Source organism: Zonotrichia leucophrys, chromosome 22 (genome assembly GCF_028769735.1).
Source record: "Zonotrichia leucophrys gambelii isolate GWCS_2022_RI chromosome 22, RI_Zleu_2.0, whole genome shotgun sequence".
Classification (NCBI taxonomy): domain Eukaryota; kingdom Metazoa; phylum Chordata; class Aves; order Passeriformes; family Passerellidae; genus Zonotrichia; species Zonotrichia leucophrys.
Genome location: NC_088191.1, coordinates 4,252,189 through 4,264,420, shown reverse-complemented (window position 1 = coordinate 4,264,420; position 12,232 = coordinate 4,252,189). Strand labels below are relative to the sequence as shown.

General features: G+C 49.0%; 1 protein-coding gene across 1 annotated transcript in view; it reads left to right on the top strand.

The window, feature by feature from the left end:
* LOXL2 (lysyl oxidase like 2) overlaps positions 1-7,933 on the top strand; it is a 92,037-nt gene extending 84,104 nt beyond the window's left edge. Inside the window, exons 13-15 of the mRNA XM_064731154.1 lie at positions 694-838; positions 3,027-3,138; positions 7,652-7,933. Of these exons, the coding sequence (XP_064587224.1) occupies positions 694-838; positions 3,027-3,138; positions 7,652-7,731 (337 nt within the window). The 3' untranslated portion in view covers positions 7,732-7,933. The remainder of the gene's footprint in view (positions 1-693; positions 839-3,026; positions 3,139-7,651) is intronic.
* The last annotated feature ends 4,299 nt before the right edge of the window (positions 7,934-12,232 follow it).

Genomic DNA, 12,232 nt, shown 5'->3' with positions numbered 1-12,232 from the left:
GGATGGATGGATGGATGGATATGGATGGATGGGAGTGGATGATGGATGGATGGATATGATGGATGGATGGATAGGATGGATGGATGGATGGATGGATGGATGGATGGATATGGATGGATGATGGATGGATGATGGATGGATGGATGGATTGGATGGGATGGATGGATGATGGATGATGGATGGATTGAGATGGATGGATGGATGGATGGATGTGATGGATGATGGATGGATGGATGGATGGATGGATGGATGGATGGATGATGGATGGGATGATGGATGGATGATGGATGATGGATGGATGAGGATGATGGATGGATAGGGATATGGATGGATGGATGATGGATGGATGGATGATGGATGATGGATGGATGATGGATGGATGATGGATGATGGATGGATGGATGGATGGATGGATGGATGGATGGATGGATGGGAACCCCCAGGTCCCCCATTCTCTTTCCCACCCTCAGCTCCCTCCATCCCAACTCTGAGCTGCCCCACACCCCCAAATTGTGCATTTTCTGCCCCCCACCCAGTGAGGAATTCCAAAGGAAGCCTCCAGCTGCTGAAAGGTGGCAGCTCCTTAAATCTCCCCCAAACCTCCACCCCTGGAGTTCATCCCTGTCCATGGCGAACGAGCAGGAATTTTCTGGGAATTCTGCTGCGGATTTAACACTTTTTGTTTAATTCTCCTGCCGCAGACGTGCAGAAGCAGTACGAGTGTGCCAACTTTGGGGAGCAGGGCATCACCGTGGGCTGCTGGGACGTTTATCGGCACGACATCGACTGCCAGTGGATCGACATCACCGACGTTCCCCCCGGGGATTACCTGTTCCAGGTGGGACAGACGGACCTGGGACACCCTCACTGCTTCTATCCCACCAATCACATCCAGAATTCACCAAATTAGTTCGTTTGACACCTCCAGCTTCTGTTTATAAAGGGATTCTATTCCCAGAAGCCTTAAAGATAAAGGATTGTCCACCAGGATAATCAACACATGATCCCAAGGGAAAAATTAGGGCCCATGAGCAGAGTTTGGAGATTAAAGTCTTAAAAAAATCCAAGTCCAGCTAATCCTGGATAGGCTCAGCCCAGCTGATGTTGCTGACAGTGTTGTGACACCCCCAAAGCACAGCACCCCTCTTTGGAGCTGGTTGTAAGCAGCATTCCCTGAATTTTGGGATTCCCAGGTGCAGATTTTGGGGTTTTTGCAGGAATTCAGGCCAGGCCCATGGTGGGGGAATAGTCTGGGTCTAAAAACAGCCCCTGGCACTGGGGAGGAGGGAAAGGAGAGGAATTGTTTCTGTTTGTGCTGTGTGAAGTGGAAAATGGGGTTTGGAGGGACATTTGGGGCTCAGGGGAATTAGAGATGGAGCAGCTCAGCCGGGAGGAAAGGCTGAGGGAGCTGGGAATGTTCCCCTGGAGAAGGGAGGGACCCAGGAGAGCTCAGAGCCCCTTCCAGGGCCTGAAGGGGCTCCAGGAGAGGGGCTGGGGACAGGGATGGAGGGACAGGACAGGGAATGGCTTCAAACTGGGAAAAGTGAGATTGGAGTGGGATTTTGGGAAGGAATGAGTGGAAGGTGGGAGAATCCAGGGAGCTGTAGCGCTCATCCTGGAAGTGCCCAAGGAGAAGAGAAAGTTCCAGAGAGAGCTCAGACCTCAAGGCCCTGAAGGGCTCCAGAGAGCTGGAGAGGGACTGGACAAGGATGGAGGGACAGGACAGGAATGGCTCAAACGGGGAAAGTGAGTTGGTGGGATTTGGAAGGATGAGCGTGGGAGGATTGGGATGGATTCCAAGGACTGTGGCTGCCCCTGGATCCCCAAAGTGCCCAAGGTGAGTTTGGAGCAGCCTGAGGCACTGGGAGGTGTCCCTGCCATGGCAGGGGTGGCTCTGGGTGGGATTTGAATCCCTTCCAACCCAAACCATTCCCTGATTTATTCACACCCGGGAGCTGAGTTTGCACAGACAGGACTTGGGAACTCTTCACCCACCCACCAGGTGAGCAGATTCTCACCTGGAAATGGAACCAGAAATGCTGGAATTCTGCCAGGGAATGGCTCCCACTGCCAAGGGCAGGGATGGATGGGATTTTGGGATGGAATTCTCAGAGGGCAGGGATGGATGGGATTTTGGGATGTCTCAGAGGCAGATGGATGATTTGCAGGAATTCAGAGGGCAGGGATGATGGATTGGGATGGAATTCTAGGGGGCAGGGTGGGGATTTGATGCTTCAGAGGGCAGGGATGGATGGGATTTTGGGATGGAATTCTCAGAGGGCAGGGATGGATGGGATTTTGGGATGGCATTCTCAGAGGGCAGGGATGGATGGGATTTTGGGATGGATCGAGTCAGGATGGTGGATTTGGGATGGCATTCTCAGAGGGCAGGGATGGATGGGATTTTGGGATGGCATTCTCAGAGGGCAGGGATGGATGGGATTTTGGGATGGAATTCTCAGAGGGCAGGGATGGATGGGATGGAATTCCAGGGGAGGGATGGATGGATTGGATGGATTTCAGAGGGCGGGATGGAGGATTTGATGGCATTCCCAGAGGGCAGGGATGGATGGGATTTTGGGATGGCATTCTGAGGCGGATGATGGGATTTTGGTGGATCTCAGAGGGCAGGGATGGATGGGATTTTGGGATGGCATTCCCAGAGGGCAGGGATGGATGGGATTTTGGGATGGATGGGATTTTGGGATGGCATTCCCAGGGAGCTGTGGCTGCCCCTGGATCCCTGAAGCGCCCAAGGCCAGCTTGGAGCACCCTGGCACACTGGGAGGTGTCCCTGCCCTGCCAGGGGTGGCTCTGGATGGGATTTCAGGTCCCTTCCCACCCCAACCATCCCAGGATTCCCTGACTCAGCCTTTATTCCCTGACCTGCCTTTATTCCACTCATTTCTCTCCCTTTACAAAACAAATCACATTTCCATTTTTTGCTAAAAAACACCGTAAAAAAACAACTGATCCTGCCAAATTCCCCATTAACAACCCCACCCCTGTCCCTGCACTCCTCCCAGGTTGTGATCAACCCCAACTACGAGGTGGCAGAGTCGGATTATTCCAACAACGTGATGAAATGCCGGAGCCGCTACGACGGGCAGCGCATCTGGATGTACAACTGCCACATAGGTGAGGGCTGGGATCCCCTGCAATGCTCCAAGGATTCCTCCCAGACAGGGAATTTCATGGTTTACCCTCCTTGGAAAGCCCTGGTGCAATCCCAGCATCCTGGGAAATTCCTTCTTCCCAAAATTAAATTATTTTGCCAAGTTGGGATCTCATCGGAATCACAAATATTCTCTTGGAAAGCAAACAAAACAGTGGGAAAGAGAATTCCTGCTGTAGCAGGCAGGAATTAAAATGTCCCTGGAATGTCAGGGAAATCTCTGTTTTCTTGGAAAAAAAAAATAAATTTTATCATTTAGTATTTTTCTTTTTAGTCCTGGAAATATCAAAGCCAAACTGATTTAAATTTGGCTTATTCCATTGTCAAAACCATGGAAAATGGAATCAACTTGGGGGCTTTTCAGGACTGTTTTTACCACAAAAAATGAATTGACACAACTCCCTGCCCAGCTGCAAATAAAACCAGCTTTGAAAATTCCCTTCTTCAAGGAATGTTTTTCCTGGAAAAAAAAAACCAAAAAAATCCAGATTTTTCTCATTATTTTGTTGGGATTTCAGCAGAAAATTCTGGTCTTGTGTGTCACATTTCAGGCTGTGACCTAGTTCAGGAAAGTGAAGCCCATTCCAGCAGTTTGGGCTCTGCAGCTGAGTTGGGAGATATTTCTGGTTAAAAATAACGGTTTTAACTTTCACTTTGTCCTAATTTGAGTGAAATTAGGTGGGAAATTTTGGTTCTGGTTCAGAGCAGAGCCCTCACACCCTCACAGGCCTTGTTGGGCCTCACTTTATTTTCTTTAAGCACCAAACCAGTGAAATTTGGGTAATTCAGTGTTGCAAATCCATATCCAGCCCTCCTGGGACTCCTGGCTGTGCCAGTTAGGGCAAGATTTAATTAAAACTTCGTTTAATTAACCCCAAACCTTTAAGCCCTTCATTTCCAAGGCACTGATTCCACCCAATCCTGATGTTCCCAAGTGCTTTTCCCTGTGCTCTCCTGGTGTTCCCAAGGGTTTTTTCCTCTCCCAATGTTCCCAAGTGTTTTTCCCAAGTTCTTTTGGTGTTCCCAAGGGTTTTCCCCATGTCCTCTCCATGTTCCCAAGGGTTTTTCCCTCTCTTGGTGATCCCAAGGGTTTTTCTCCATGCTCTCCCCATGTTCCCAAGTGTTTTCCTGTGCTCTTCCATTGTTCCCAAGTGTTTTTCCCATGTTCTTTTGTGTCTGTCCCAAGGGTTTTCCCCTCTCCTGCTGTTCCCAAGTGCTTTTCCCTCTCATGGTGTTCCCAAGTAATTTTTTCCCTGTTCACCCTGTGCTTTCCTGGTTTTCCCAATCCCAAGGGTTTTCCCTGTGCTCTCCCATGTTCCCAAGGTTTTTTTTCCATGCTCTCCCCATATTCCAAGGTTTTCCCCTCCTGGTGTTCCGATGGTTTTCTCTGTGCTCTCCAAGGTTTTTCCTGTGCTCTCCCCACGTTCCCAAGGATTTTTCCCTTTCCCAATGTTCCCAAGTGTTTGTCCCATGTTCTCTTGGTGCTCCCAAGGGTTTTCCTCTCCTGCTGTTCCCAAGTGCTTTTCCCTCTCATGGTGTTCCCAAGTAATTTTTTCCCTGTTCACCCTGTGCTTTCCTGGTTTTCCCAATCCCAAGTGTTTTCCCTGTGCTCTCCCAGTATTCCCAAGGGTTTTTCCCTCTCCCAATGTTCCCAAGTGTTTTTCCCATGTTCTCTTGGTGCTCCCAAGGGTTTTCCCCATGTCCTCTCCGTGTTCCCAAGGGTTTTTCCCTCTCTTGGTGATCCCAAGGGTTTTTCTCCGTGCTCTCCCCATGTTCCCAAGGGTTTTCCCTGTGCTCTCCCAGGGATCTTGGGTGTTTTTCCCTGTTCCTGCTGACCCCGTGCTCTCCCAGTGTTCCCAAAGGTTTTTTTTTCCATGCTCTCCCCATTTTCCAAGGGTTTTTTTCCTCTCCTGGTGTTCCTGAGTGGTTTTCCTGTGCTCTCCAAGGTTTTTCCTGTGCTCTCCCCACGTTCCCAAGGGTTTTTCCCTCTCCAATGATCCCAAGATTTTCCCCATGCCCTTTCCATGTTCCCAAGGGTTTTTCCCTTCTCCTGCTGTTCCCAAGGGTTTTTCCTGTGCTCTCCCACTGTTCCCAAGTGCTTTTCCCTCTCCTGATGTTCCCAAGCACTTTTCCCTGCTTTCCCCATGCTCTCCTGGTGTTCCCAAGAGTTTTTCCTGTGCTCTCCCTTTTCCAAGGGTTTTTCCCTCTCCTGGTGTTCCCAAGGGTTTTTCCCTGTCTCCATGATCCTAGAGTTTTTTCCCATGATCTCCTGGGTTCCTGTTTTTTCCCTGCTCTGACCCTGTGCTCTCTGTGTTCCCAAGGTTTTTCCCCATGTATCCCATCCCATTTTCCAAGGGTTTTTCCCTCTCCCAATGTTCCAAGGGTTTTTCCCATCCTCTCCCAGTGTTCCCAAGGGGTTTTTCCATGATTCCTCCCAGTGCTTTTCCCTCTCCTCCTGACCCCTTTGCTCTCCTGGTGATCCCAAGGGTTTTCCCTGTGCTCTCCCAGTGATCCTGAGTGTTTTCCTCTCCCACTGTTTCCCAAGGATTTTATCCATGTTCCAGAGTGTTTTCCCACCCTTTCCCAATATTCCCAGCTGTTTTTCCCCTCTCCCAGTATTCCCAAGGAATTTTTTCCACCCTCTCCATGTATCCCAGGGTTTATTCCCATGCTCTCCCAATATTCCCAGGTGTTATTCCCTCTCCCCTGGGATCCCAAGGGTTATTCTCCACCCTCTCCCAGTATTCCCAGGTGCTATTCCCATGCTCTCCCATATTCCTAGCTGTTTTTTCCCACCCTCTCCCAGTTTCCCAGCTGTTTTTTACCCTCTCCAGGTGTTTTTTTTCCCCCTCTCCCAGTATTCCCAGAGTTTTTTCCCTCTCCTGCCGACACCCTGCTCTTCCTGGTGCTCCCAAGGATTTCCCCCATGTTCCTCCCAGTATTCCCAGGTTTTTCCCTGTCCTGGTGTTCCCAAGGGTTATTCCCATGCTCTCCCAGTGTTCCCAAGATGTTTTTCCATTCTCTCCCGTTCCATGGTTTTTCCCATATTCCCAGTGTATTCCCCTCTCCCCTGTGATCCCAAAGGTTTTTCCCACCTCTCCAGTATTCCCAGTGCTATTCCCATGCTCTCCCAGTACTCCCAGCTGTTTTTTCCCCCTCTTCCCAGTGTTTTTTTTCCCACCCTCTCCCAGTATTCCCACGTTTTCCCCTCTCCCAAGTGTTTTTCCCACCCTCTCCCCAGTTTTCCCAGCTGTTTTTCCCCTCTCCCAGTGTTTTTTCCCACTCTCCCAGTATTCCCAGATGTTTTTCCCTCTCCTGCTGACCCCCTGCTCTCCTGGTGATCCCAAGGGTTTTCCCCATGTTCTCCCAGTATTCCCAAGGGTTTTTCCCATGATCTCCCAATATTCCCAGCTGTTTTTTTCCCTCTTCGTATTCCCAGGTGTTTGTCCTTCTCCCTAGTGATCCCAAGGATTTTCCCCATGTTCTCCCAGTATTCCCAGGTGTTTTCCTTCTCCTGGTGGTCCCAAGGGTTATTCCCACCCTCTCCCAGTATTCCCAGCTGTTTTTCCCATCCTCTCCCAGTGTTCCCAGCTGTTTATCCCATCCTCCCCCAGCATTTCCCAGCTGTTTTTCCCTCTCCCAGTATTCCCAGCTGTTTTCCCCCCTCCCAGCTGTTTATCCCGCCCTCTCCCAGTATTCCCAGCTGTTTTTCCCATCCTCTCCCAGTATTCCCAGCTGTTTTTCCCATGCTCTCCCAATATTCCCAACTGTTTTTCCCTCTCCCAGTACTCCCAGCTGTTTTTCCAACCCTCTCCCAGTACTCCCAGCTGTTTATCCCATCCTCTCCCAGCATTCCCAGCTGTTTTTCCCTCTCCCAGTATTCCCAAGTGTTTTCCCCCTCTCCCCTGGTGATCCCAGCTGTTTTTTCCATGCTCTCCCAGTATTCCCAGCTGTTTTTCCATCTCCAGCTGTTATTTCCCACCCTCTCCCAGCGATCCCAGGTGTTATTCCCACCCTCTCCCAGTATTCCCAGCTGTTTATCCATCGTCCCCAATATCCCAGCTGTTTTTTTCCCCTCTCCCAGTATTCCCAGCTGTTTCCCCTCTCCTGCTGACCCGCCCTGCTCTCCCAATATTCCCAGCTGTTTTTTCCCTTCTCCAGCTGTTTTTTCCCCACCCCTCTCCAGTGTCCCATGTTTATCCCATCCTCTCCAGCATTTCCCAGCTGTTTTTCCCCATCTCCCAGACATTTCCCAGCTGTTTTTTCCCCCCTCTCCCAGTACTCCCAGTTTTTTTCCCCTCTCCCGTTATCCCAGTGTTTTCCCCTCCTCTCCCTGTTGATCCCAGCTGTTTTTCCCACCCTCTCCCAGTATTCCCAGCTGTTTTTCCCTCTCCCAGCTGTTTTTCCCACCCTCTCCCAGCATTCCCAGCCGTTTCCCCTCTCCCGCTCACCCTCTCTCTCCCCGTTCCTCTGCAGGCGGCTCCTTCAGCGAGGAGACGGAGCAGAAGTTGGAGCACTGGCGGGGACTCACAAACAACAACGTCTCTGCCCGGTAGGGTCGCACCGAGCCCGGACTCTGCTCCAGCCCTTCCCAACCGCGGCCCCCGGGAACCGGAGCCGCCACCGAACCAAACTCTGCATTCCGGCAGCCGCTCCCTCCATTCGGGCGCTTCCAGCTCCCGCAGCTCCAGCTCCTCCCCATCCCAAAGGTTCCTCCTGCATCCCGCGGCACTCGGGGTGGGCGCCAGACACCCCAAAAATGCCCTAATCCATCATTTCTGACACCCCAAAAGTGCCCCCATCCATCCCTCATTTCAGACACCCCAAAAGTGCCCCCATCCATCCCTCATTTCAGACACCCCAAAAGTGCCCCCATCCCTCATTTCAGACACCCCAAAAGTGCCTCCATCCATCCCTCATTTCAGACACCCCAAAAGTGCCTCCATCCCTCATTTCAGACACCCCAAAAGTGCCCCCATCCATCCCTCATTTCAGAACCCCAAAAGTGCCCTCATCCCTCATTTCAGACACCCCAAAAGTGCCCCCATCCCTCATTTCTGACACCCCAAAAGTGCCTCCATCCATCATTTCAGACACCCCAAAAGTGCCCTCATCCATCATTTCAGACACCCCAAAAGTGCCTCCATCCCTCACTTCAGACACCCCAAAGTGCCCTCATCCCTCTAGACACCCCAAAAGTGCCTCCATCCATCCCTCATTTCAGACACCCCAAAAATGCCTCCATCCATCCCTGATTTCAGACACCCCAAAAGTGCACTCCAACATCCCTCCATTTCAGGCACCCCAAAAGTGCCTCCATCCATCCATCATTTCAGACACCCCAAAAGTGCCCTCATCCATCATTACAGACACCCCAAAAGTGCCCTCAATCCCTCTTTCAGACACCCCAAAAGGTGCCCCCATCCCTCATTTCAGACACCCCAAAAGTGCCCTCATCCATCATTTCAGACACCCCAAAAGTGCCTCCATCCCTCATTTCAGACACCCCAAAAGTGCCTCCATCCATCATTTCTGACACCCCAAAAGTGCCTCCATCCATCATTTCAGACACCCCAAAAGTGCCCCATCCATCCCTCATTTCTGACACCCCAAAAGTGCCTCCATCCATCATTTCAGACACCCCAAAAGTGCCCCCATCCCTCATTTCAGACACCCCAAAAGTGCCCCCATCCCTCATTTCAGACACCCCAAAAGTGCCCCATCCATCCTCATTTCTAGACACCCCAAAAGTGCCTCCATCCCTCATTTCTGACACCCCAAAAGTGCCTCCATCCATCCATCATTTCAGACACCCCAAAAGTGCCTCCATCCCTCATTTCAGACACCCCAAAAGTGCCTCCATCCATCCATCATTTCAGACACCCCAAAATTGCCTCCATCCATCCCTCATTTCTGACACCCCAAAAGTGCCTCCATCCCTCATTTCTGACACCCCAAAATGCCACATCCATCCATCATTTCAGACACCCCAAAAGTGCCCCCATCCCTCACTTCAGACACCCCAAAAGTGCCCTCATCCCTCATTTCAGACACCCCAAAAGTGCCTCCATCCCTCATTTCAGACACCCCAAAAGTGCCCTCATCCATCATTTCAGACACCCCAAAAGTGCCCTCATCCCTCATTTCTGACACCCCAAAAGTGCCCTCATCCCTCATTTCAGAACCCCAAAAGTGCCCCATCCCTCATTTCAGACACCCCAAAAGTGCCCCCATCCCTCATTTCAGACACCCCAAAAGTGCCCCATCCCTCATTTCAGACACCCCAAAAGTGCCCTCATCCCATCATTTCAGACACCCCAAAAGTGCCTCCATCGATCATTTCAGACACCCCAAAATGCCCTCATCGATCATTTCAGACACCCCAAAAGTGCCCTCATCCCTCATTTCAGACACCCCAAAAGTGCCCCCATCCCTCATTTCAGACATCCCAAAAGTGCCCTGATCCATCCCTCATTTCAGACACCCCAAAAATGCCCCCATCCATCATTTCAGACACCCCAAAACTGCCTCCATCCATCCCTCATTTCAGACACCCCAAAAGTGCCTCCATCCTTCATTTCAGACACCCCAAAAGTGCCTCCATCCATCCCTCATTTCAGACACCCCAAAAGTGCCCCCATCCATCATTTCAGACACCCCAAAAGTGCCTCCATCCATCATTTCAGACACCCCAAAAGTGCCCTCACCCTCATTTCAGACACCCCAAAAGTGCCCCATCCATCCTCATTTCAGACACCCCAAAAGTGCCTCCATCCCTCATTTCAGACACCCCAAAATGCCTCCATCCATCATTTCAGACACCCCAAAAGTGCCTCCATCCATCCCTCATTTCAGACACCCCAAAAGTGCCTCCATCCCTCATTTCAGACACCCCAAAAGTGCCTCCATCCATCCCTCATTTCAGACACCCCAAAAGTGCCCTCATCCCTCATTTCAGACACCCCAAAAGTGCCCCCATCCATCATTTCAGACACCCCAAAAGTGCCCTCATCCCTCATTTCTGACACCCCAAAAGTGCCTCCATCCATTATTTCTGACACCCCAAAAGTGCCTCCATCCATCCCTCATTTCAGACACCCCAAAAGTGCCTCCATCCATCATTTCAGACACCCCAAAAGTGCCCCCATCCATCCCTCATTTCAGACACCCCAAAAGTGCCCCCATCCCTCATTTCAGACACCCCAAAAATGCCCCCATCCCTCATTTCTGACACCCCAAAAGTGCCCTCATCCATCATTTCAGACACCCCAAAAGTGCCCCCATCCCTCATTTCAGACACCCCAAAAGTGCCTCCATCCATCCCTCATTTCAGACACCCCAAAAGTGCCCCCATCCATCCCTCATTTCTGACACCCCAAAAGTGCCCTCATCCCTCATTTCCGAGGCGTTTTTTGGGAATTCTCAGCTCTTTTCCCGCTCCCGTCTGTGCCGCTGCTTCCTGCGCTCCTCCTCAGCACCGACCCCAGCTCGGCAAGGAAAGGAAAAATTAAAGGAAAAGACAAAAAAAAAACCAACAAAAAAAAAACCAGGAAAAAAGGAGCAGCTTTGTGTGAGCAGAACAGTGAAAAGCTGAATTTAATACTGCAGTGAAAACGCTCGGATCCAACAACGGCCGCGCTCCGGAGGGGAGCACACGCAGAACCGGGAATTGCACAGGGAATTTCAATTTTATAAGGAATCTCACAAGGAACTTCAATTTCACGGGAATTTCAATTTCATATGGAATTTCACATGGAATTTCAATTGCACGGGGAATCCCATATGGAATTTCACAGGGGATTTCAATTTCATAAGAAATCTCACTGGGAATTTCAATTTCATATGGAATCTCACTAGGAATTTCAATTTCACAGGGAATTGAACATGGAATTTCAATTTCACAGGGAATTTCAATTTCATATGGAATTTCAATTTCCCAGGGAATTTCATATATGGAATTGCACAGGGAATTTCAATTTCACAGGGAATTTCAATTTTATGAGGAATCTCACTGGGAATTTCAATTTCACAGGGAATTTCATATGGAATTTCACATGGAATTTCAATTGCACGGGGAATCTCATATGGAATTTCACAGGGAATTTCAATTTTATAAGGAATCTCACTGGGAATTTCAACTTCACAGGGAACTAAATATGGAATTTCACATGGAATTTTAATTTCATATGGAATTTCAATTTCACAGGGAATTTCAATTTCATAAGAAATCTCACAGGGAACTTCAATTTCATACAGAATTTCATAGGGAATTTCAATTTTGTAAGGAATCTCACTGGGAATTTCAAATTCACAGGGAATTGAATATGGAATTGCACAGGGAATTTCAATTTGCCGTGGAATCTCATATGGAATTGCACAGGGAATTTCAATTTTATAAGGAATCTCACAAGGAACTTCAATTTCACGGGAATTTCAATTTTATAAGGAATCTCACTGGGAATTTCAATTGCACAGGGAATTTCATATGGAATTTCACATGGAATTTTAATTTCACAGGGAATTTCAATTTCCCAGGGAATGTCATATGGAATTTCAATTTCACAGGGAATTTCACAGGGATTTTCAATTTCATAAGAAATCTCACTGGGAATTTTAATTTCATAGGGAATTTCATAGGGAATTTCAATTTTGTAACAAATCTCATTGGGAATTTCAATTTCACAGGGAATTGAACATGGAATTTCAATTTCACAGGGAATTTCAATTTCACATGGAATTTCAATTTCCCAGGGAATTTCATATGGAATTTCACATGGAATTTCAATTGCACAGGGAATCTCATATGGAATTTCACAGGGAATTTCAATTTTATAAGGAATCTCACTGGGAATTTCAATTTCACAGGGAACTGAATATGGAATTTCACATGGAATTTTAATTTCACAGGGAATTTCAATTTCATATGGAATTTCAATTTCCCAGGGAATTTCATATGGAATTTCACATGGAATTTCAATTTCCCAGGGAATTTCATATGGAATTGCACAGGGAATTTCAATTTTATAAGGAATCTCACAGGGAACTTCAATTTCACAT